Source organism: Letharia columbiana (genome assembly GCF_014066305.1).
Source record: "Letharia columbiana isolate WasteWater2 chromosome Unknown Sc0000032_s0, whole genome shotgun sequence".
Lineage (NCBI taxonomy): Eukaryota > Fungi > Ascomycota > Lecanoromycetes > Lecanorales > Parmeliaceae > Letharia > Letharia columbiana.
This window is the reverse complement of record NW_023501075.1, coordinates 133,063-154,154: the sequence shown is the minus strand read 5'-3', so window position 1 is coordinate 154,154 and position 21,092 is coordinate 133,063. Positions and strand designations below refer to the sequence as shown.

The following is a 21,092-nucleotide window of genomic DNA, read 5'->3' as shown; positions in this document are numbered from 1 at the left end:
TCGATGCATTAATGCGCGGGAAATGTGAGGGCTATAGTCGGCGTTAGGCATAAACCTCGTGTCGACTAAGATCTAACCTAACTAGTCTAGGGGCCCGACATAGTCACCAAAAGGGGTGTCACCCGATCAGGCTTTTATGGATTGTGCGGAGAAATTTCTCCGTCGCCAGCCCCTATGCATCAAAACGGTAATAGGTATCTATGATTACGAATCAGATTTGAATAGTTACTATCCAATAGTAAGGTGCTATCAAGGAACTAGTAACTACTTGCAATATCAGATAGTTACTATCGCAATAGCAGAAGTAACTTTGATAGCCCCTATTTTCTTAGGAAATGCTAAGTGATGGCCAGGACTTATTGCTTGGGCCCGTTATGCGTAGATCTTGGGTGTTTCTGTTTCAGCTTCCTGGATTTCATTTCTGTAACACTAGCGTTGGGCTAACGGTGTCGCCGACTCTGTAGGACTGCCATGAAGCTCTTTCGCTAAGTATCAGCCGTACCTACGACTTCGGACGAGTGGTTACAGATGACTCGACACTTATCGTCCGAACCAAGATATACAAATTGGTAGAACACTTTAAACGTTTGCACAGCAACTACTCGTGCCATCCACAAGTGAGTTATCTCGCTTAATAGCGCCGGGAGAATCCACCAATCAATCTACCCAGATCTCCTGGAAATCGTACTACTCGTGCTGTCCGAGAAGTGAGTTCTTTGATAGAGCGAGGACACCAATAAATCCTTCCACTTAGCCGAATATCGGTTAATCTATTGGTGTTCAATCGCTCCCTATCAAAGAGTATCGTCGTCGAGGGATAACGTTACGTTAAGACGCTAAAATCTTTAGCAGAGGAAGAAGCTTATTTCTGGAGCGATAAACTCGACTATGAATTATCGTTAGTGGGCTCGGTTCGTCCGGCGCTAGATGTGCTCAGCCATCCAACGGTCTCGTAGCAAATTTCAAATTGTCTTGGCATGCTTAAAATACTTTCTTGTGTTTAAAGGGGATAAAGGAGTATCTCGTATTTCTTTCTTCTCCACAAAACATTCTTTCCTATTGCAACTTTTGTCTTTCTTCCTTGTATACGACCACTCCGACGCTCATTGACAGCATCTCCTACGTTGCAGCGTTTGAAGCAGGTTTCATACAGCACTGTGGAGAAAAATACTACGCATAATCTACATAGTCACACCGAACATGATTTCCCTCACCGTCTTTCTACTGTCTTTGATCGCTCTCAGCGCCGCCCAGAACCAGACCGTCTCTTTATTCATCCCTGATGCGGATCCGCAAAGCCTTGTTGGGTCGATCGTTGGGGGAGTAAGAGATCCTAACCTGACTTTCTGAAATATGCGGAGCTGACGATGAATCTATCAATCAGGATGCCACAGCAACCACCTATGTTGTTCAGTGCGCCAATGGTGGATCCAACGGTGCGGCAGCTACCACCGCAGCAGCAGCCACCACCGCACCCGCCGCGGCAACTACCGACTCTGGCGACGATGGGAGTGATTCGTGCGGGCTTCCAACTCCTCTAACCCTTGTGGAGGGCCCATCGACTGTCGCCTATTCACTCGCTCTCGATGACTCGTAAGATTTTGTCCCTGTGTCTGGCCATTGTCGCGACTGACTTCCGTGCAGTGTCGTATCCGTCAACTGCGTTCTTTCAGGCACTTCGGTAGCAGTGTGCACCGCGGCAGCCAGCGGTGCTATCCTAAGCCAGGAGACTGGAGTACCCACCCTGACAGCCACCACTCTATCTGGCACCGACGTCTCCTACCTGCCCGTAATTATCACGGCCGGCTCAGTCACTAATACTGCATCAACACTCACATCTACCACTGCATCGACCACTGGGGGAGCGAAGGGAGGATCGAACGGTGGCTCTACAACCTCGAATGGTGGAACACAGACGCAAACCGGTAGCACCACCAGCGCGTCAACGAAAGCGAGTGGTGCTGCTATGCACATGGGACCAGCGATGGGTATGGGAGCAGCGGGTGCCTTGGCGGCCATTGCTGCTGTGGTACTATAAGTGCAGCGTTGCGGAAGCTCTGCATAAAGTTGGAAGCAATCGATTGGCATGGCTGTATACATGCATTAACGTGTACATTAGCGTAGCCCTGCACGGAGTCGGCCTGAAACGACTTAAGAGTACACAATACAAGACTAGATTGTGCTGCACGAAGACCGAGCACGCCCGAGCCATGCCTTGTTAAGATCATGGCTTGTCACCCAGTGTCTCCTGTAGCTATCACACGACACACGTTAACAGGAATTGGCCTCATGATCATTACTGTTGCCATCCGCAACAATCCCAAGAAACACGACTCTGGCTTCAGGGTCAAGAATTGTTGTTCCCGCTAAAACATGTTTCTTGAGGCTTTGATGATCTGGTTCGCTGGTCTATTTTAGCACACGCTCCCAGCGGCATCGTCGTCCTCCACTAAAACACACGACTCTCGGGAAAAGTTTGGTATCAGCTCTGTAAAAGAAGTCTCCATCTTATGTCGGTAAGTCAAAGCGCCGTCCCAAGGTCGAATGATTAGCTCGTCCGCCTTGCATATGCAGCGTCGTCTGTCACATGAGCCAACCGTTGATGATATACCGAGTACCTAAGATATTATTGGGGGGCCGGGGGGGCGGGACGGCTAGAAGTTTAGGGGGTTATGCTAGCGTCGCAATCAAATCCCCGAACATGTCAACTTCAAGTATTCAACCGTATTTCTTTTTTTAAAGGCAAAAAAGATAGACGCTCATATCATTGTTCCCAAAAGGCAGCAACTTAGCCCCCACAGCGATTCCTTCGGTATCTAGCTGACAGCCCCTAGCGACGGATTCGCGCAGCTTGCCGCGGACTCGGTCAGCCTGCGGCCTATCGCATGAACGACTGCATCAGCCTCTAGGATCAGTACACCTTGCGCTTCCTCGAGCGACTCATCTTCCCATCGCTATCCACCAATTTTCTAGAGCTAGCTTGAAGGACAAAGTCACCGCACACTCGAACCCCACCACATTCCGGCCTTCGAGGGCCACTGAGAGATACAAGTATACAACCAGGGGGCAGCAACGTCGCGGAGGCCTGCAACAGTATGAGGAGCCGCGGTTGTTCACTTTGCCCAATAGAAGGCCCAGCACTGTGAAAGCTGGAGGGAATTGGAACTCGGAAGAAAAGAACTGAGCAACACCAGAAAGATGCCCGGCAAAGACCTCGGCGTTGGTGTGGACGTTTTACCTCCTCTCAACCTCGGGTCGCTGAAGGGTCATAAGAGTCTGCCACGCAGGAAAATCATCTCAGATGACGCAGATTATGGGCGCCCCATACGGCAGGAGCGGAGGATGGGGCATAAAAGCGAGCAAATCAGCTACAGCTCGGCCGAGCGTATCAAATCGTGGATACCGGAGGCTTCGCCAATTCAAGTTATTCCCGTGGTCGGTAAACCACTGACACCGCCGATCAATTTCAGGGACGACTTCCAGAGCTGGATTAACGATGTCGCCCTGAGGGGCAGAGACTTAACCAGGACAAGTGATAGTCCTGGCACCACCCCCTTGGTTCAACAAAGCCCACCGACTCCAGAAAGAACGCCACCCAAGGTTCACCGTACCCGAACTGCAGCTTCGCGCTCATCTACTCGCAATATATCAGACAGTCGGACAGATTCGTTCAAGACCGCACGGGAAAACCAGTCCTCGGACGACGAGGGTCAACCACTGGATCCTCCATTTGGCCACCCTGCACGGGTGGAATGGCTGAGAACAACGGGGCTTTCGAAACACAATGATGTGGGACTTGGCTTGGGATTGGAATCAGAGGACGAGGGACCTACACCAAGTGAGATAACTCCAAAGCACGTGGCTAAGCATCGAGATTTTGGCATTTTTGATGGAACATGGGACGCCAGTGACGAGGATAGACACGAGGGTGGTAGTCAAGAAGATCATAGCTCGGCGACGTCTGTGCCATATGGCAGACGAGCTCACAGACGCTCAAGAATGGCAGAACCACCCACCCTAGACTCCCCTACGCTAGGACAGGAGGCTGAATCATCTTTTAAGAAGTCCCTCAGTCTGCGACAAAGAGTCGAGAAAAGCCGCCATAGTCTACCAGCAGCATCAACCGAGAAGTTTGCGGGGCAGATACCCTGGCCTGTGAAGGAAGACTACTTTGACATCGACACGGAATTACGCGATATGAATAAGAAGCGGCTGTCCCAGACGTCTACAGCCTCCACTGTGGTTGAAGCTATGGTCATTCAGTCTCCGCCTCGACGACGACAAACATTGCGGCATACCGTCAAGATGGAAGACATGAATTCGAGCACTCCACCACCACCTTCTAATCGCAATTCTTTGAACTCCAACGAACGTTCGTCGCTTCGACGACGTCTACGCAGGAGCGGGAGTCCAGATCAAGAATTAAGAAAAAGCTACGCATCTGCAGATACTCCTGAGAGTGTGGACTCCAACCCTTCCAAAGCACGACAGGATCTTGTTCCGGCAATCGGGTTTCCTGATCGTCTATCCTCCCTTCAATCTTCTGCCTCTGGTAGCAAACATCTTTCGAGAACTTTTTCAATCAACTCGCGTCAGCAATCATCAAGACCGACAACCGCACCCGAAGAATCCGTCGGCTACTTTGACGTCCCACCACGCCGTGATCGTCGAACCATGTCTGTTGTGATACACCCTCCAAAATCGTCGAAATCTGAAGGCAAGCCTGAAAAGGGAGCGGAGCCACCCCTCCTCACGCAGACCTCGTCACCTTCGGTGCCGACTAGTAGTGGAGTCTCGAGAACAACATCTGTGACTTCTGCAGGGATGGGTACCCATTACGATCCGCCCACGCCGGCAGACCAACCTCACGCAACACTCTACCTTAGTGATCCTCCAGACGAGCATAACCTCAGCGTAGATCGAAATATGGGCGAGTGGTCTGCCATTCGCCCACGCTCAACCCTCGTGACCCCCTTTTCTCTTCGCTCGGCCCACTCGTCCACCCCTGGTACACTTGAGGTCAATGAGGCAACCGCCATAAGCATCTACCCTCACACGAACAAGTCCATACTTGTCATTCAGCAGATGGCAGGAGGAAGCGACTCTAGCCCTAGAGAACAGTCAGCGATAATTGCTGGGAACGCCAACATCGCGCTTCCGGGCTCAATCACCCCTATCATTCACCATCAATCACCACCAAGAGAGATTCTGAACTCACCACTGCAAAATCCACGCGATGCTCCGCAACCTCCGGATCTCAGAGTCATCGCACCCACGCCCGCAAATGGTCGCCCGTCATCTGAAGCAACGCCGCCAATGCCAAGCACTCCAGCCAGAACAAATCGTTTCAGCGCTCCAATCACATCAATTAAGCGTGCCATTTCTGCTCGTCGCCTCTCTGAAAGTTTTGTCTCCCCTTTCGCCCGGACATTTTCGCTTCGTGGCACTGCTAGCACTCCTCGTCGGCGCCGAACCATAGTCAATCACCCAGAAACAGGGTCCAAACTCCACCCCTTTTGGCGACCTCGTGGCTTCTGGGACGATGTTGACGATAGTGATAGCGATGAGGAGTTTGGGAACACTGGATTCCTAACTGGGAGCCGAAGACCGTCCCAGAGCATTAAAGAGACTACCCCTCGGCGAACAGCGTCCTTAACGCGTCGTCTGAGAGGGTCACTGCATTTGCCCCATTCCCCACCAAGATTGCGGCGGTTGTCTGTATCTTCTGAGATAAATCAAGACCTTTACGAGTTCGTCAACGCAAACAACGGGCGTGACCATGAGGAGAGCAAGAGGGATGGCGTACTTATTCAGCCAAAGTTTCACCGCGACACAAAGCGGAAAATTGATACTACACCGAGGAGAGCGATGTCTTTGACGCGCCGACTGACAGGATCGCTTCGATTGCCTCATCCCGCCCGTCGACAGCGGCCGCTGTCAATATCTTATCCACTAGACCACAATAACAACATTTTCGTCCCTGCGATTGATCCGGAAGACGAAAATCGGAAGGAAGACGTCATGCCCCGTCGGACGAGGTCATTGACCCGCCGATTGACGGGGCCACTACGCTTGCCTCATAGCGAGCGGCGAGGAAGACCATTGTCAATCAGTGCCCCACTGCATCCGGACGAAGATGAGTCTATCAAGCCAAAAGTCAGTGGTGCAGAAGAGTGGAAAGCAGATGCCACACCTCGACGAACCGTGTCGTTGACTCGTCGACTGACAGGGTCACTACGCTTGCCTCATCGTGAGCGGCGAGAAAGACCGTTATCTATCAGTGCCCCACTGCATCCGGATGAAGATGAGTCCATCAAGCCGAAAACCAATGGTGCAGACGAGTGGAAATCAGACGGGGCACCTCGGCGGACCATGTCGTTGACTCGCCGACTGAGTCGATCGCTACATCATCCTGCGCGTCCACCGCGGCCCTTGTCAGTGTCGGCGGCACGAGATCAAGACGACTACGAATTTATCCAGCCGAATGAGCACCACGGGGAGGAGCAAAAAGCGGAGCGGATGCCGCGCCTAGGCTATCCGGTCCAATTTGTCGGGTTCCAAGCATTTGCGGAGAAGATTGAGCGGAGGCGCGAAGCTCGGGAAGAAGGAAAGAGGGAGGAGCGAAGGAGGTGGTTGACAGATAGGATCAGGCATGTGGGCACTGACGACGACGCAGCTCGGACACAGCACTTTACGAGAGAGATGGGCGGATTGTGAGGTAAGCTGATGTTCGACTAAGGGGACGGGAAGAGGGAAGCTATTGAGCGAGCGGGCGAGCATCTTCTTGGAAATCCCCAGCATTGGTCCCGGGCGCTCTGGATATATGATGATCAGACGGCTGCGACGATTCTCCTACGCTCCACCTGGCAGACGTGCAACGATGTGATCGGGGAGAGGTTACATGCTTCCTTTATAGACATGTCTCATCGTTTACTTTTTAGTATACTGGCTATATTATACAACTCTAGCAGCGCTGAAGCAAGCTCATTCCTGCGTACCAAAACTTGCCGCGGTGGCTCTCTTTCCAGCTTGTCCAGACATGTTGTCGGCCCACGGCATTGCAGGCACGAAGCGTGTCAAGCGTCGTATGGATGTCGTGGACAATGTAGAGGCCGCGCAGCAGGCAGGGTGGCTGAGTTGTAGAAAAATCATGGTGGTGATGGTTAAAGGGTTCAGGACAAGGATTCATGATGGCGGGAAGAACGTAAGTGCGATTGGCCCATTGACGAATGTGGACAGTATGGCGTCATCTTGCAGCAGGATAAGCCATCAGGGACGGGACAGGCCCCTGGCTACACAACATGACCAAGAATTCACCGTAAGAATTGGACATGTAAGAATGATTATTACCAAGTACAAAGTACACACTGGTCCTGCCCACCTATCGCTGCACTTCGGGTATTTTAATTATCATTATTCAATTTATCTGCCTGTCACAATTCCACAAGGAAAATACTGGAGTACTTCAACTTCCTTTGCACACGTGTGAGAGCCGATGACATAAGCGGCAACTGTTACCGAGCTCTTGGATTCTGTTTCTGCCCACTTCACATGTTGAGCAGATCCATCGTCATACTTCTTCGTGCATCATCGCGATCGGCCTGCGTAAGCAAATAATACCTCCGCCACTCTACAGTACCAGACCATCACCATCAACATCACCCTCACCATCACCCTCACCCGCACGCAAGTAAAGGCCAAGGCACTTCCTCGTCTGCACTTGTCAATCCCTCACCTTCTGCCTCCAAAACCACCCCTTCAAGGCCTGTCCTGGTCAAAGCGGGCCCCTCAGCAGCCGCATTACCAACCCTTCTCAACACCCCAGAATCAATCATTCAACATGTCAACCATACAGAACCTCAAAAACTTCATCAGGCATGGCAAGCAAGCCAAACAAGCTCACGGTGACCCGACCACCAACGTTTCCCCCGTCCATGCCCAACAGCAACGATATGTCCCGCCACCGCCAAACGCCCAATATGCCATGAGCGATCCAAACGTCCTCGACCACAAACCATTACAACACGGAAACGTTCCCGGCGCAGACTACTCTGCAGCAAACATCGACAATCGAAATGTTGCCGCCCAGGCAGGTGGTGCTGCCGCCAGAGCAGCGGGTGACAAGCAAAGAATCGGCGACGCTGAAACCGTGTCACGATCAGGAAAAGAGACTGACCCGTCAGTCATCGAGAGAATCGTTGCGGAAGAGAGGGAAAGCCAAGGGAAGCTGCCAAAATATCCCGGCTTGGAACGGTGGACCCTGTTGGAGAAAATGGGCGACGGTGCCTTCAGCAACGTATACCGTGCCCGGGAAGCTAACGGCCATGGACCCGAGGTTGCCATCAAAGTCGTCCGCAAGTTCGAGATGAACTCCACACAGGTAAGTTTGGCATCGGCACCGACGTCTCTCCTTTCTCATGTGTTGCATTGCAATCCACGCATTGCCACCCTCCCTCAACATATCGTCCACTGCGACGCCTTGCCAACATCAGATGGTGCAATAGGGCGACAACCATCTACATCCGGACTTCAAAAAGCAACCCAAGGTTGTGGAGGTGCGCATCGCATTCCTTATACATCTGCTGCTATGCGCCTTTGCCTTGTTCACATTGACCTCTCCACGAAAAACTCCTACTGATTCTCTTTCCCTTTACGCAGAGAGCAAATATTCTCAAAGAAGTTCAAATCATGCGGCAACTAGACCATCCCAACATTGTCAGACTCATCGACTTCTCGGAATCTCGGCAGTACTATTACATCGTTCTCGAGCTCTGCCCTGGAGGCGAGCTGTTCCATCAGATTGTCAGATTGACATACTTCAGTGAAGACCTCAGTCGTCACGTCATTGTGCAGGTCGCGGAGGCTCTGGAATATCTACACGAGACTGCTGGTGTTGTACACCGGTATGTGGACATCACGCTACCTGTGATGCAGATGCTGATTCTTGAACAGAGACATTAAACCTGAAAACCTCCTCTTCTACCCCACTACTTTTATTCCTACGAGACACCCCAAACCTCGATCGGCTGAAGACGAAGACAAGGAAGATGAGGGAGAATTCATCAAGGGTGTTGGAGCGGGAGGTATCGGGACGATCAAGATCGCGGACTTCGGGTTGTCGAAGGTCATCTGGGACAGCCAGACCATGACGCCATGTGGTACCGTTGGATACACAGCACCGGAAATTGTGAAGGATGAACGCTATTCGAAGAGCGTTGATATGTGGGCATTGGGATGCGTTCTATATACGCTGCTTTGCGGGTTTCCCCCTTTCTACGACGAGAGCATTCAGGTCCTTACCGAGAAAGTGGCACGAGGCCAATATACCTTCCTTTCGCCGTGGTGGGATGACATATCCAAGCCTGCGCAAGATCTCGTCTCACATCTCCTCACTGTTGATCCTGAACGACGGTACACCATTCAGCAATTCCTCAACCACCCATGGATCCGGAACACCAGAGAAGAAACCTACGCTGCGGCCGATGCTCCACCCCTGGCCACCCCTCTCTACACTCGTCAGAAGGAATACGGCTTCGGGAACCAAAAGCACGGTGGCACAACACCGCCGGATACTCTCGCAAGCCAATACCTCGAAACACCAGGTGGTCATCAACGCCGCGTAGACTTCCGCTCCCCTGGCGCTGTCAATCTGCGTGAAGTCTTCGATGTCAGCTACGCCGTTCACCGTCAAGAAGAAGAAGGGAAGCGTCGCAAGAATTTCCCGCAAGGCTACCGTGGTGCAGCTGGAATGAACGGCCTCAACCCGCTCAACGAAGATGATGATGACGACTACGACGACCTTGATGATGACTTGGCACCGGCTCAAAACCCGCCCTCCAAGCTGCCTAAACCGCAGGGTGGCGCGGCGGACGTCAGCAGCGTGGAACAGAAAATGAGAAGCACAAACCTCGGCAATCCTAGTGCTGCTGCACAAGCACGACAGGCAGCTGCGCCAAAGCAAGCCGGCTATGGTCAGCACAGCCCTGCAGTTGCGGCGGCAGCGAAGCAGCAAGTGAGGAAGAACAGGGGCGCCTTCGAGCTCAGTCTGGACAATGCAACACTCCTGGGACGGAGAGGGAAGGGGCAGGACCCGAGTAAACTTAGGGAGCAGATCGTGCAGTAGAGTCGGCGGAAGCCTTGTGAAGAATTGAGACGGGTCAAAACAGCAGAAAAGAGATTTGAAAGTGCATAGGAAAAGGTGGAACGCTTGCACGTAATACAGGCATGTGGCTCATGAGCTGACGGCATGAACACTTTCTCTTCTCCCCGGGATTCGAGATATCATTTAGGCAGATAGCCTATCAAATAAAACATGTGCACACGATGGTTTTCTGGTGATAAGAATGCAAGCGGGACTCGGGATAAGCATCGCACCTCCCTTAGACAACATACATATTAATCAACCGCTCTTTCGACATCTAACGAGCCACACTGAATTACCAGCATCTTTAAACAACAACTAGGCCTGTTTACCCACCAAAGTCCAAAGCAGCATGGGCATGCCAGTAGCGTGCGTACCCCTGTCCCAACCGCTCAAAAGCAGAGTCTTGTTGGATGCAGCTCCCGAGTATGAAATAATCGACAAAGGTAGGAAAAACTCCCATACATCAAACCCAGCCCTCTTCTGTCCCAAACCCCCCACCCCCCCCCCACTCCCTCGTTCTTTTGATTTGAATTTTGGGGCTGGGGATGGGGGGTCTCGTGGTGAGAAAGCTGATTCTCACAGCCCTGTCCGCGGCGCTTGGCGGTGCAGGCTGGGAAGGGAGGGGGGGAAGGTCTATCCTCGGGGCCAGAGGGAAGTCGGAAGCTCGACTGAACAACGGTGAATTGATGGAAGATGGACTTTGTGCGGGGCCGGTGGGAGGGAGGGAGGGAGGGGGGGGGGGGGAGGGGGGGAGGGAGGAGGGAGGGAGGGGGGGGAAAGATGGGGGAGGGGAGGGAGGGGGAGGGGGGGGGGGGGGGAGGGGGGGGGAGGGAGGGGGAGGAGGGGGGGTTTGGTGGTTGGGGCGGTGGAGGGAGGGGGGGGGGGGGAGGGGAGGGGAGGGGGGGGAAGGGGAGGGAAGGGGGGGGGGGAAGGAAGGAGGAAAGGAAAGGAAAGGAAAGGAAAGGAAAGGAAAGGAAAGGAAAGGAAAGGAAAGGAAAGGAAAGGAAAGGAAAGGAAAGGAAAGGAAAGGAAAGGAAAGGAAAGGAAAGGAAAGGAAAGGAAAGCGTATGGTCTTGATTGACTCGGGATTAGCACTCGCATGTAGGGTTGGTTTACTTACTTATTCAGCGGTCGGTCCGCGACGTTCGCGAGGTATGTGCGTGTGAAGGGCGAGGGCGGCCGGTCCTTTATTCTTGCTCAGAGGTTCAAGACAGGGCGTTGCTGCCATCGACAGCCGCGCTCGACTTGTCTGACGTATGGCTTCGCCTCGAACGGTTTCCTGAGTGAAGGCCGAAGCCGTTCACTGAGCCGTTTTCCGGTATTCGGGGGGAAGCGCTTGAGCGAATATCTGCGATACCTTGACTAACCATCAATCACTCACGGTGTCGAATAGCCATCGGTCCTGCCGGTCGATCCCCTGGGTGTCGGAATTTCGAGGGGCTAACTTGTATATGCACGGCTTCGTGCGGATGTCTGGGTCTGCTCTATGATAGATGGAAGGCAGAACGCGGCGAGTGCGATCATATCGTAACTGACGCGATCGTTCCGACCTGTCAGCCACAGGACATTACCGAGCCAGCCAAACGCGCAGAGAGAGAGAGAGAGTCTTGAACCTCAGCAGAGCTGCGACGAATCGTCGTGCGATTCTGGAAACCGCATCTTTGTTCCGCGATCTTTGGTGCGAGGTCACGAATGATGATTACCTTACTCTGTATGGATTCCGGCGTTGCAGCAATACTCACCTGTTGGATTTGCGAATTTCTGATAATGAGATTGATACCCTCGATCATCAAGATTATTCCAAGCCGGGTGGAAGCTAGGACGTATACCCACGTCTGTCGACAAATTCGGGCTTCATCATGGACGAATAGACACCGACGCCTTGGGGGTGGAGGGGTGGACGATTCGAGGATCAGTGTTGAAAATGCGTGGATTGGGCAGGCAGTACGGTATGTTAACAAGCACGATTCATATTAAGCTGATCACCTGAAGATGCAGACGATCGAGGGGATGCGTTAACCGCCTTCAACAGAATTTTGCTGATGGAGACATATGCCCGAGCCGACGATACCCTCCCTACCAGACTTAAGTTTCGGAAGGCAGCCTTATAGCAAGGAGCCCTAGGATTGTTTTCAGAGGGCGCATAGATTGAAATGTAGGGTGTTCTTTTCGGCTGGAGAGGGGCAATGAGCCCCCGAGTTAAGCTTAGGTCGGGCGCAATTCCGAAGCAGCAGCTCTAACCGCATCTTCCAGACCCACCCCTTAAGCGAGGCTTACACATCCAAGATCTTGACGCAGGAGTCCTGGCGCTCAGGACTATCGGTTACTCTCCGCAGTCACGTTGGGACAGTGTGGGTCGCCTCATCCCGCACCACCTTCCGCCAGCTTTGATGGCGATACGGCGTCGCGTTGCAGGCTTAGCGACCGAAGTCGAGGTCCCAGATGCAGGGCGGGAGATCAGAGGGAGAGGGAGGACACGTAACTTGAGTATGGTGGACGATTCATACTCAATTTTGCCGGTCGCAGTAATTGTTTCAATGGACCTATCTGGGTTCTCTCGACAGAGTTCTATATTCACTCCGCCGACAGAGTTGTTGATCGATAGCACAATCAGGCATCGCTGAGCTTCAGCCCGCGTATGCACGTCGTGATTGGTAGATCAGCTCGTTAACGTGGGGCTTTTATAACTTCCAACGACTCGATATGCAGCCTTGAGTATAACGGTGTCGCCTTGTGCGCTGCCTTGCCGACTCTTTTCCTTTCCTCAAAGCCGGCGCAGTTAAATCCTTTGTGCTCTCGCAGTCTTACACTCAGATTTTCCTACCATCTATGTCTAGTTGAATGTCGGCCAATTCGTTCCTCGTTGTGATCCTATCGCCTGAGTATTTTGGTATAACCATCTGCGCCTAGAAGAAGAGAACTACAAGTATGCATATCGATTTATTGAGAGACCTTGAGCCAACGAAAAAATTTAACCACAGAAGGCCATCCGCTCTCCATCTCCGCCAGCGTTGCTGGTCTCATCACAATCGCTGATACAGCCTTTCGTCGAACATTCAAGTATATCAAGGCTGTCAAGGATGCCCCAAAGAAAAATCCGGTTTGTCCTCGGAAATCGGTCTTCTTTATGGCATGCTCAACAGCCTTCATCTAGTGGTGTGCCAGCTTGAAGGGGAAACCTTCGACTCAAGAGTCCAAATACATCATATCCATTCATGTTATCTTACTTTTGAGAAGGTCAAAACAATGCTCAACAAACAGCTGCGTTACTGCGTCATTGGGCGAAAGTTGACAGCGCCGATAAGGGAGTCGTTGAAGAGATACAAGCACTGGCCTCAGATGCCGATCATACCGCAACACCAAAGGGGCTTGCACGACCGGATCTCGCGTCAGTGCCCAGTCGGACTATAGCTACCGATTCATGCAGCTCTCTCCGGATCGCTGCCGAATTTGGACATCTTAGCATCGTCCGAAACATACTACAGGACGACATACACGATACCGACGCGGTAGACAAGAGTACAGGCCGGATTTCTCTCCGATACGCTGCAAAGGCAGGTCATGTCGAGATTGTACAGCAATTGCTAGAGCGCGGCGCCGATTGCAGTGCTAGAGATAAGAAAGGAAAGACAGCACTACACTACTCTGTGAGACGAGAAAGATCTCAGTGCCTCACGTTGCTCTTACAGCAAGGTATTGACATTGGTGCAAGGGATTTCGAGGGCTCCACTGTGTGGCATTCTGCTGCAAGGAGAAACAATGCGAAAGCCTTGAGCCAGCTTCGGAATTGGCTTCTCGACAAGAACAATTCGAGCAAGCCTTTACTCAGTAGGGAAATAGCTCCACTCAATGAGGAACATGATATGAGGAACAGGTACTGGGCTGACACCTTTGCACGTTGCTGTGGGCGCTTGTGCGCTAGAAGCAGTCCGATGCCTTGCCGATGACGGATTTGATGTCAGTGCGGTTATGGCTGATGGTTCAACGGTGCTCCATTGCCTTGTCAGTACTAAATCCAGGATACTGAGCTGTGAGGTCGTCGAATCCCTTCTGGCGAAAGGTGCAGACCCTTGTAAACCGCGTGCGAATGGCAGGACAACTCTCCATGTTCTGACAGAGTGGGACCATCACTCCAAGGAAATAAGACTCCAGGTACTCCAACGACTTGCGGTGGCTTCTCGTGGAGCGATACACGGAGGGTTCGAGATTGCTCACAGGTACCAGCAATGTACGAGGTGCTCGGCCGACTGGCACGATATAGGGTGGAAAGCAACATCTTTTCGGGTGGATGTCCCATTGCTCGGCAAATGCTACATGTGTCATACCTCATAGCTCAACCCCTTTAATTTCTTGATCTCAGCCTTTCTCACTTCTCCAGCTCACTCATCGACCCTCCAGAAACAACGCCAACACTCCACCATCTTGCAGCAGGAACACTGAAACGTCGAGTGTTCTTGAAACAGGCTCTGAAGAACAAAACACTTGTCACAGGGTTGTTCGCCCCTGACAATCTCCCAGAAATTCTCATGCCGGCAGTATCTCCTTGACGCCGGTTCGACCCAGTCGTTGTGCATCTTTTTGGACTTCAGTGCATGCCCGACGATCTCTCGTTCTGCTTGCGCCACCGCTTCAAATCTCACGTTGAGGGTCCGCCCCGCTGGAGCTTCTCTCATCGTTCTTCCCCTGTCGGCCCGTCTCCTCTCATTCGCTTCCCAATCTTCTCGTGCTTCTGGGACTTCCTCCTGCTGTTGTGCCTTCACCTTTTCTTCCGCCTTCTTCTTCTCGTCCTCCGCCTTTCTGTCCTTGTCTTCCTCCTCTTTCTCCTTTCCCTTTCTCTTCTTATCTTCCTCCTCCACGTTCCTCCACTCGTCCTCCTCTTTTTTCTTGCTATATTCTACTGGGTCCTCCTCAGCGGCAATCTGATCAATGACGCGTTACAGTACATCGCGCTGTCTCTGTAACTTGCCCTTCGTCGTCATTAACAAAATCTCTTTGGAGCGACGACTTGTACGCCTCTGTATTCTCCTTCCCTGCTTCTGCTCCTCGGTTTCTTTCGCTTTGGGATAGAAATATGAGCTAAGGATGACGCGTTAGCTAGTTTGCATCGTGCTCAATTCTGGAATCCTCATTATCCTGGTCCTCGAGTTGATTCAAGTCTTTTTCAAGCAGTGTTGTGTGCTGATGTAAGTCGGAGATATCTTTGTCGTATCTCGCCTTGCTCACTCGCCAAGATTGAAGGACTTTCTGTCGTCCTGCATTTTCCAGATCTTTCGCCCTCGCTTCAGCTCCCCTGCTCCTTCTTGCTTCATCTTCCTCTTTGTTTTTCGCCCTTGCTTCAGCCTCCCTCCGCGTTTCTGCCTCGGCAGCTTCAGCTTGGCGCAAATCCGATTGGTGCTGTGTTCGTAGACGATCTCTGATGCCTGGCCATACCGAATCGTACGCACGTCGTTCTACAGGGTCTTTGAGGATCTCATAAGCTTTCCCGAGCTTTTCGAAGAAGAGTCAGTCACTGCTCTTATTGTGGCAAGTAATTTGGAAAGTTGGTGGGACTTACCTGTTGAAACGCATCTGTCGAGCCGCGCTTTTTGTCAGGATGCCGGATCTTTACTAGTCTTCTATAAATAGCGATCACTTCTCCAGCAGCGGCAGTATTCGATATGTTGAGAATGTCGTAATAATCATCAACGTGCGCAGGAGGGGCCATCACTTTTTCACTTGGAATGCTATATACATGCAGGAACCCGATGATTGGTACACTGCAGATGCAAATTGCTTGGCACTGGGAGTCTTTGCACATCACACCCACATTTGTACTGCAGCATGAGCATTTTTCAAGGATATGTGCTCTTTAGATTGTATAATTCCTGCGTTGGACGACATCACCCACACGCTTAGGGCGGCGATCAAAGGACTCCAGGCCACAGTAGTTAGACACGAATCATCTTCATCATCTAATAATTCTGGAAACGTCTTTGCTTCAATTCTGCTTGGCGCCCCAATAATGAGCTTCTAAGCAAGCAAGAGGTGGGATACTGCAGGTTCTCCATGCCATTTGGACTTCCTCCGCAGAATTTTATCATAGGCATGGAGTTCATTTGCTTCTTGTTCCTATCGAGCACGTTGGACGAATTGATTTGTAAGGAAATCACCTGCCCAAGCCTCACATTCAGCAATACATCACATGGAGAGGAAGCAAAGCGAAAGGTTCACTCGAGACGAAATGATACACTGGAGACCAGACTGGGTATGTCTCAGGTAGGGCAAAGCTTACGTAGCAACAGCAATTGACCGGCTTTAGAATTCTTCCGTCCAAGCGGGTATGTCCTAACGTTGAGAAGAAGCTGCTGAAGGTTTTGGAGGGCAAGGTCGACGCCCTTGATCTTCTTTTCGCTGGCGAGCTGGCGACAGAATACTACAAAGAGACCGAAGATTCTTACGAATGTCTGAAGATGGTTGAGCCGTATCTCGATGCTCTTGCTCATAAGCATCCTTCACTGACGTCTCCACCGGATTCCTTTGAGAAAGTCAAGGAAAAGTTCAGGAACCATGTTGATCGTATGGTGTTCGCAACATTGAACATGGAGCAAGATCCCTTTCAACAAGGATTTCAGACGGGCGAAGACAATCTGATAACACGCGACTCGCAACAGTGGGACTGTGGGTTAGTGGGTCCATTATGAGGCCATAGCGTTGGTGGCTGTTTGATCAGCCGTTGGCCCTGTTGGTACCCTTGTTGGTACCCCTGTTGGTACCCCGGTAAGGGGTTGGGGACAGGTGTCTAGTACGAGCTATATAGCCACCTATTTTATACCTGTTAATAGCTCTTTATTCGATTTCGTCTCTGTCAGAGCTATATTATTTTTCTTCTTCTTTTCGTAGTTGAGTCTATATACATTAGCCTTCATTCAACTATCACAAGCACTATCCAACTACCACAAACACACTCCATACTCTTACATACTTCGTAATAGCCCCCGCCGCCGCTACCAGGTCCAAAAAAGCGGCCAAACGTATCACCCCGCCTCCAAGGTCACCAAAAAGACCTCCAACGCAGCCAACAAGGCCAACAAGGCCAACAAGGCCCCCAAGGCCAAAAAAGGCTCCCAAGGCCACCAAGGCCAAAACACCTCCCCCCACGACGACATCCTCGTACACGACACATCATCGAGTACCATAAGCCCGGATCAGGTGGATAAAACGCCCCCACCTGCTATTAAAGTAGATCTTAAAGAATTAATAGCCCAGCTATTCAAGATCTAAGACGAGCGAAATTATCGCTATCCTCACGAGGGTAGGGTTTATAAGTTATACCGCCACCACCGCCGCTACAGCCGCAGTCATCGTTATCGTTACTCGGATATATCGAATTCGAATTTATTCGACTCTAAATCGAATTAAGAAGAAAGAAGAGGAGTTTTCTTTCGTTATATGAAAGGTAAAAAGCTCTTTCTTAATATTGTTAAAAGGTTTCGAAGTGTAGACATTAAGTACTTTAAGTAAATCTTCTTCGAAACCTTTAAGATTAAAAACTTCGTTAAACTAGCCTATATATATACTATCCCGGCCAAGGAGGATAAGAACGTTAATAGCTATAATCATATAATGTACTACTTCTATATATACTGATAGCTACTAGTCGCTTTATATACGTCAGCGTAAAGGAAGACTTAAATAAGGCTCTATATATGTATGCTATTTGCTTACTATAATTATCTATTATCTATAGATTTAACTTTATTCTCGCTTATTACCTCGCCTTTATTACTATATATATTTAGGGTGGCTAAGATAATCTTAAGGCCTGGGAAGTAGATAATTAGAGTTATAAGAACCTTCTCGTGTTTAAAAGAGACTTATGCGAATAATAGTAAGCTAAATTTCGGTGCGCCTAGCCTCAGTAAGGTTACCGCCGAAGAAACTAAAATTTATAAGAATTTCAATAGAGGTAGCTATTTTCGCGAGCGCTGTATCTACTTATATATCTATATAATCTATTAATAAAATTATTCGATAGATAAGTACTTTAAGGCTTTAAATCTAGCTATAAGTAGTTTTAATTATTTATTACTAAGTAATTATATTATTAAGATAGAATAACTTCTAGAGTACCCGCAGATGCCCTAGTCGCTGTAGTACATATCTGAGGATTTCCTGTACGCGCTATACGACCTACTAGACTCGGATTTATTCTATTAGAGACTGTTAATAATTGATAGTTAGTTCAAATAGTTAAACAATTACTCGAACCTAATATTTGTTAAGACTATTTTGACTATTCTTCGAAAGGGCGCTAAGATAGATTTTTAAGGCTATATCCTAGCTTATCGTAATTAAAATTATCTATTAGTACGTTAAGTACCTTAAATACTATTAATAAATCTTTAAAAATAGCTTTAATAGTATCGCCTAATCGAGGTTAATCTTTAAAACGAGCCTTACTACGTTTATTCGCTACTCGATTTAATATCAAAATATAATAAAGATTAAAGACGAATTTATAACCTCTTATTTCCACACGGCCACTTAGTTAATAACAGTATTTAGGCGGAGTAAGATGTATTAAAATATGCTATATACGATAACGCAGTAGTAATACTACTATAGAAAGGCTTAAGGGTCTAATTCGTTAAAAGAGATCTTAAAGACGCTTTCAGATATATATTCGTCGCTATATCGAATTAATAACTACTTAGTTTCAATTGTGATAGACGCTATTGAAAAGAACGATATCTATCATTCAGATTACGCATATCATTGTTTCTATTCAATCTCTTCATAAAGACTCTTACTTAGATCTTAATCGCGATCCTTCTATAGAAAGTAATACTTTACTATTTAAACGATTTCTTCGTAATTCTTTTATTAGATAATAACGTAACTATATATATTTAATAGTTCAACTAATTATATAGCGAATTAGGCCTTTAGATTAATTATATAAAAAAATATTATAGATTTTATAGTCGAGTTTCTAGGAATTAAATTCGATAGCATTTATATATAAGCGAGACTCTCCCCAAACAAGCTGGTTAAGGCGAGAATTATAATTAAAAATCTTCTAAAAAAGGGTAACTATCTTATATTAGAAGCTCGAGTCAGTAATTAACTTCCTCTCTTTCGCTATTAAAGTCGTAATTCTAGAAAGAGTATTTTTAAGGCGACTTTTCGATGCCCTTCGAAGGCCTATAATAATTATACGAATTATAAGCGATATAAGGGCAGACTTATTATAGTAGAATATCTTTCTAAAGTATTAGAATAGCGTTATCTTTAATATATTACGTCGATAGTCGAGTTATATAATATATATAAATCGATATATCTAGAAAATTTAGTATAGAAGATTATATTCTCGATTATTTCGATTATATTTAATCGATTTAATTTAAAGACATTTTTAGTATTAAAACAGCTATATGTTATTATTCTAAAGATATATAATTTAAGAAAATAAAGATCGTTTATTACGCGATAAAGCTATAATTATATTAGTTATAAGAATCTCGCTTAATTCTCTACTACGATAACGACGTATACGTTAATAGATTACGTAAATCCTCTATATACGAGCTAGCTATGGCCCTATTATACGATATAGCTATACTAATAGCTATTTACGACATTATAGTAATATCTATTTAAATATCTACGAAGGCTAACTAGCTAGTCGATAATCTATTATATTTTCGATATCGAAAAATCGCTAACATATATTTATAGCTGAAAGATCTTATATCTTCGCTGAAATAGAGTGGGATTTATTAGAATATTAGTATAATTAGATCGTATTATCTAGAGAGATTATACGACTTCTCTAATAGGGGCTTGCTACTAAAATTAGAAAGATATATATAATTTTAATAAGATTTTATACGATTTATTACGCACTTATAGAGATCTAATCTTCTTTTTTAACAACTATAAATATTTTTATAGACTGAATTATTAATCTAAGTACTTACCGCGTTAAGTCGAAGTCTATAAAGATATATCTTACCGGCCTTAAGTCAGCCCTGTCAGGACCAGCATAGGTGCGATACCAGTATGGGTGAGGTAGAATAGGATAATAAGGCTACCGAACTATGTAGGTAGGAAGGAGGCATGATATAGTAGGAGATGCCTCCTGCCAAGGCCCGCTAGCCATAGGGCTGAGGGCTGAGTGGTGTGTCAAGGGTACGCTCGTAACACTACCCCCCCTCTCAAATAGCCATGGCCCCCATGGCTGGTAGACCGGAGATGCACGCCCATTGCTTGCCCTGTGTCTCCAAACATCCATAGTCCGTGTAGGCCTCGACCGGAGACGATTTGCCGAGGTGTAGTGGTAGCAGTCGAAAACATCGGATCGCATGCTGGTCTTGACTGTGCCATCCATGCCTGCTATACCCACATTGTCCTGCGGAGATCCTGGAGATATTGACCATATCTTGCCTGCGTGCCAGCAAGATTCTCCGAGTTCTTCTCCTTGCCCAGTCTGCTTGTCATAGTCCTCCACTTTTTTTTTTCGCCTTCAACACCTACTGGCAGCCTGGCCTGGGAGCTTCACTGTAGATTTGCCCTATATCTCCCATGCTCTTGCCATCAAGTCCATCAATAGAATTGAAGAAAATCCAACGCATGCATGTGTTATGAATCCAACTCCAACACCTGTTGGCAGCCTGGCCTGGGAGCTTCACTGTAGATTTGCCCTGTGTCTCCCATGCTCTTGCCATCAAGTCCACCCCCATTCCATCCTTTGTCTTTGTCGATTCGTAGGTTTGGTAGGTAGGTAGGGAAAGAATTGAATGTGTTGAATGCCATTTGGTAGCAGGCTTCACTATGTGTGTTGTCGACATGCTCAGTGAAGAGGTCGAATCGTAGTCGTTTCGGGGCTGTTCCCGTCGCCATTGTAGCAGGCTCACTATGAGTGTGTTGTCGACATGCTCAGTGAAGAGGTCGTACGTTTGCTGCC

General features: G+C 48.7%; 6 protein-coding genes across 6 annotated transcripts; 4 read left to right on the top strand and 2 right to left on the bottom strand.

The window, feature by feature from the left end:
- Nucleotides 1–1,200: 1,200 nt before the first annotated feature.
- On the top strand, nucleotides 1,201–2,038 carry HO173_008531 (uncharacterized protein; the record flags this gene model as incomplete). Its single annotated transcript, XM_037310431.1, has 3 exons — nucleotides 1,201–1,323; nucleotides 1,385–1,593; nucleotides 1,645–2,038. The coding sequence occupies 3 exons, from the start codon at nucleotides 1,201–1,203 to the stop codon at nucleotides 2,036–2,038; spliced, it is 726 nt and encodes a 241-aa protein (XP_037162664.1).
- Nucleotides 2,039–3,198: 1,160 nt separating this feature from the next.
- HO173_008530 (uncharacterized protein) lies at nucleotides 3,199–6,717 on the top strand (the record flags this gene model as incomplete). The annotated part of the gene is made up of 1 exon (XM_037310430.1): nucleotides 3,199–6,717. One exon carries the CDS (start codon nucleotides 3,199–3,201, stop codon nucleotides 6,715–6,717), a length of 3,519 nt encoding a protein of 1,172 aa, XP_037162663.1.
- A 1,123-nt stretch (nucleotides 6,718–7,840) lies between these two features.
- On the top strand, nucleotides 7,841–10,123 carry HO173_008529 (uncharacterized protein; the record flags this gene model as incomplete). The annotated part of the gene is made up of 3 exons (XM_037310429.1): nucleotides 7,841–8,380; nucleotides 8,659–8,903; nucleotides 8,953–10,123. 3 exons carry the CDS (start codon nucleotides 7,841–7,843, stop codon nucleotides 10,121–10,123), a joined length of 1,956 nt encoding a protein of 651 aa, XP_037162662.1.
- Nucleotides 10,124–15,238: 5,115 nt separating this feature from the next.
- HO173_008528 (uncharacterized protein) lies at nucleotides 15,239–15,848 on the bottom strand (the record flags this gene model as incomplete). The annotated part of the gene is made up of 2 exons (XM_037310428.1): nucleotides 15,239–15,631; nucleotides 15,699–15,848. The coding sequence occupies 2 exons, from the start codon at nucleotides 15,846–15,848 to the stop codon at nucleotides 15,239–15,241; spliced, it is 543 nt and encodes a 180-aa protein (XP_037162661.1).
- Nucleotides 15,849–16,228: 380 nt separating this feature from the next.
- HO173_008527 (uncharacterized protein) lies at nucleotides 16,229–16,824 on the top strand (the record flags this gene model as incomplete). The annotated part of the gene is made up of 2 exons (XM_037310427.1): nucleotides 16,229–16,399; nucleotides 16,459–16,824. The coding sequence occupies 2 exons, from the start codon at nucleotides 16,229–16,231 to the stop codon at nucleotides 16,822–16,824; spliced, it is 537 nt and encodes a 178-aa protein (XP_037162660.1).
- A 3,943-nt stretch (nucleotides 16,825–20,767) lies between these two features.
- Nucleotides 20,768–21,028, bottom strand: HO173_008526 (uncharacterized protein; the record flags this gene model as incomplete). The annotated part of the gene is made up of 1 exon (XM_037310426.1): nucleotides 20,768–21,028. The coding sequence occupies one exon, from the start codon at nucleotides 21,026–21,028 to the stop codon at nucleotides 20,768–20,770; it is 261 nt and encodes an 86-aa protein (XP_037162659.1).
- Between the last annotated feature and the right edge of the window lie 64 nt (nucleotides 21,029–21,092).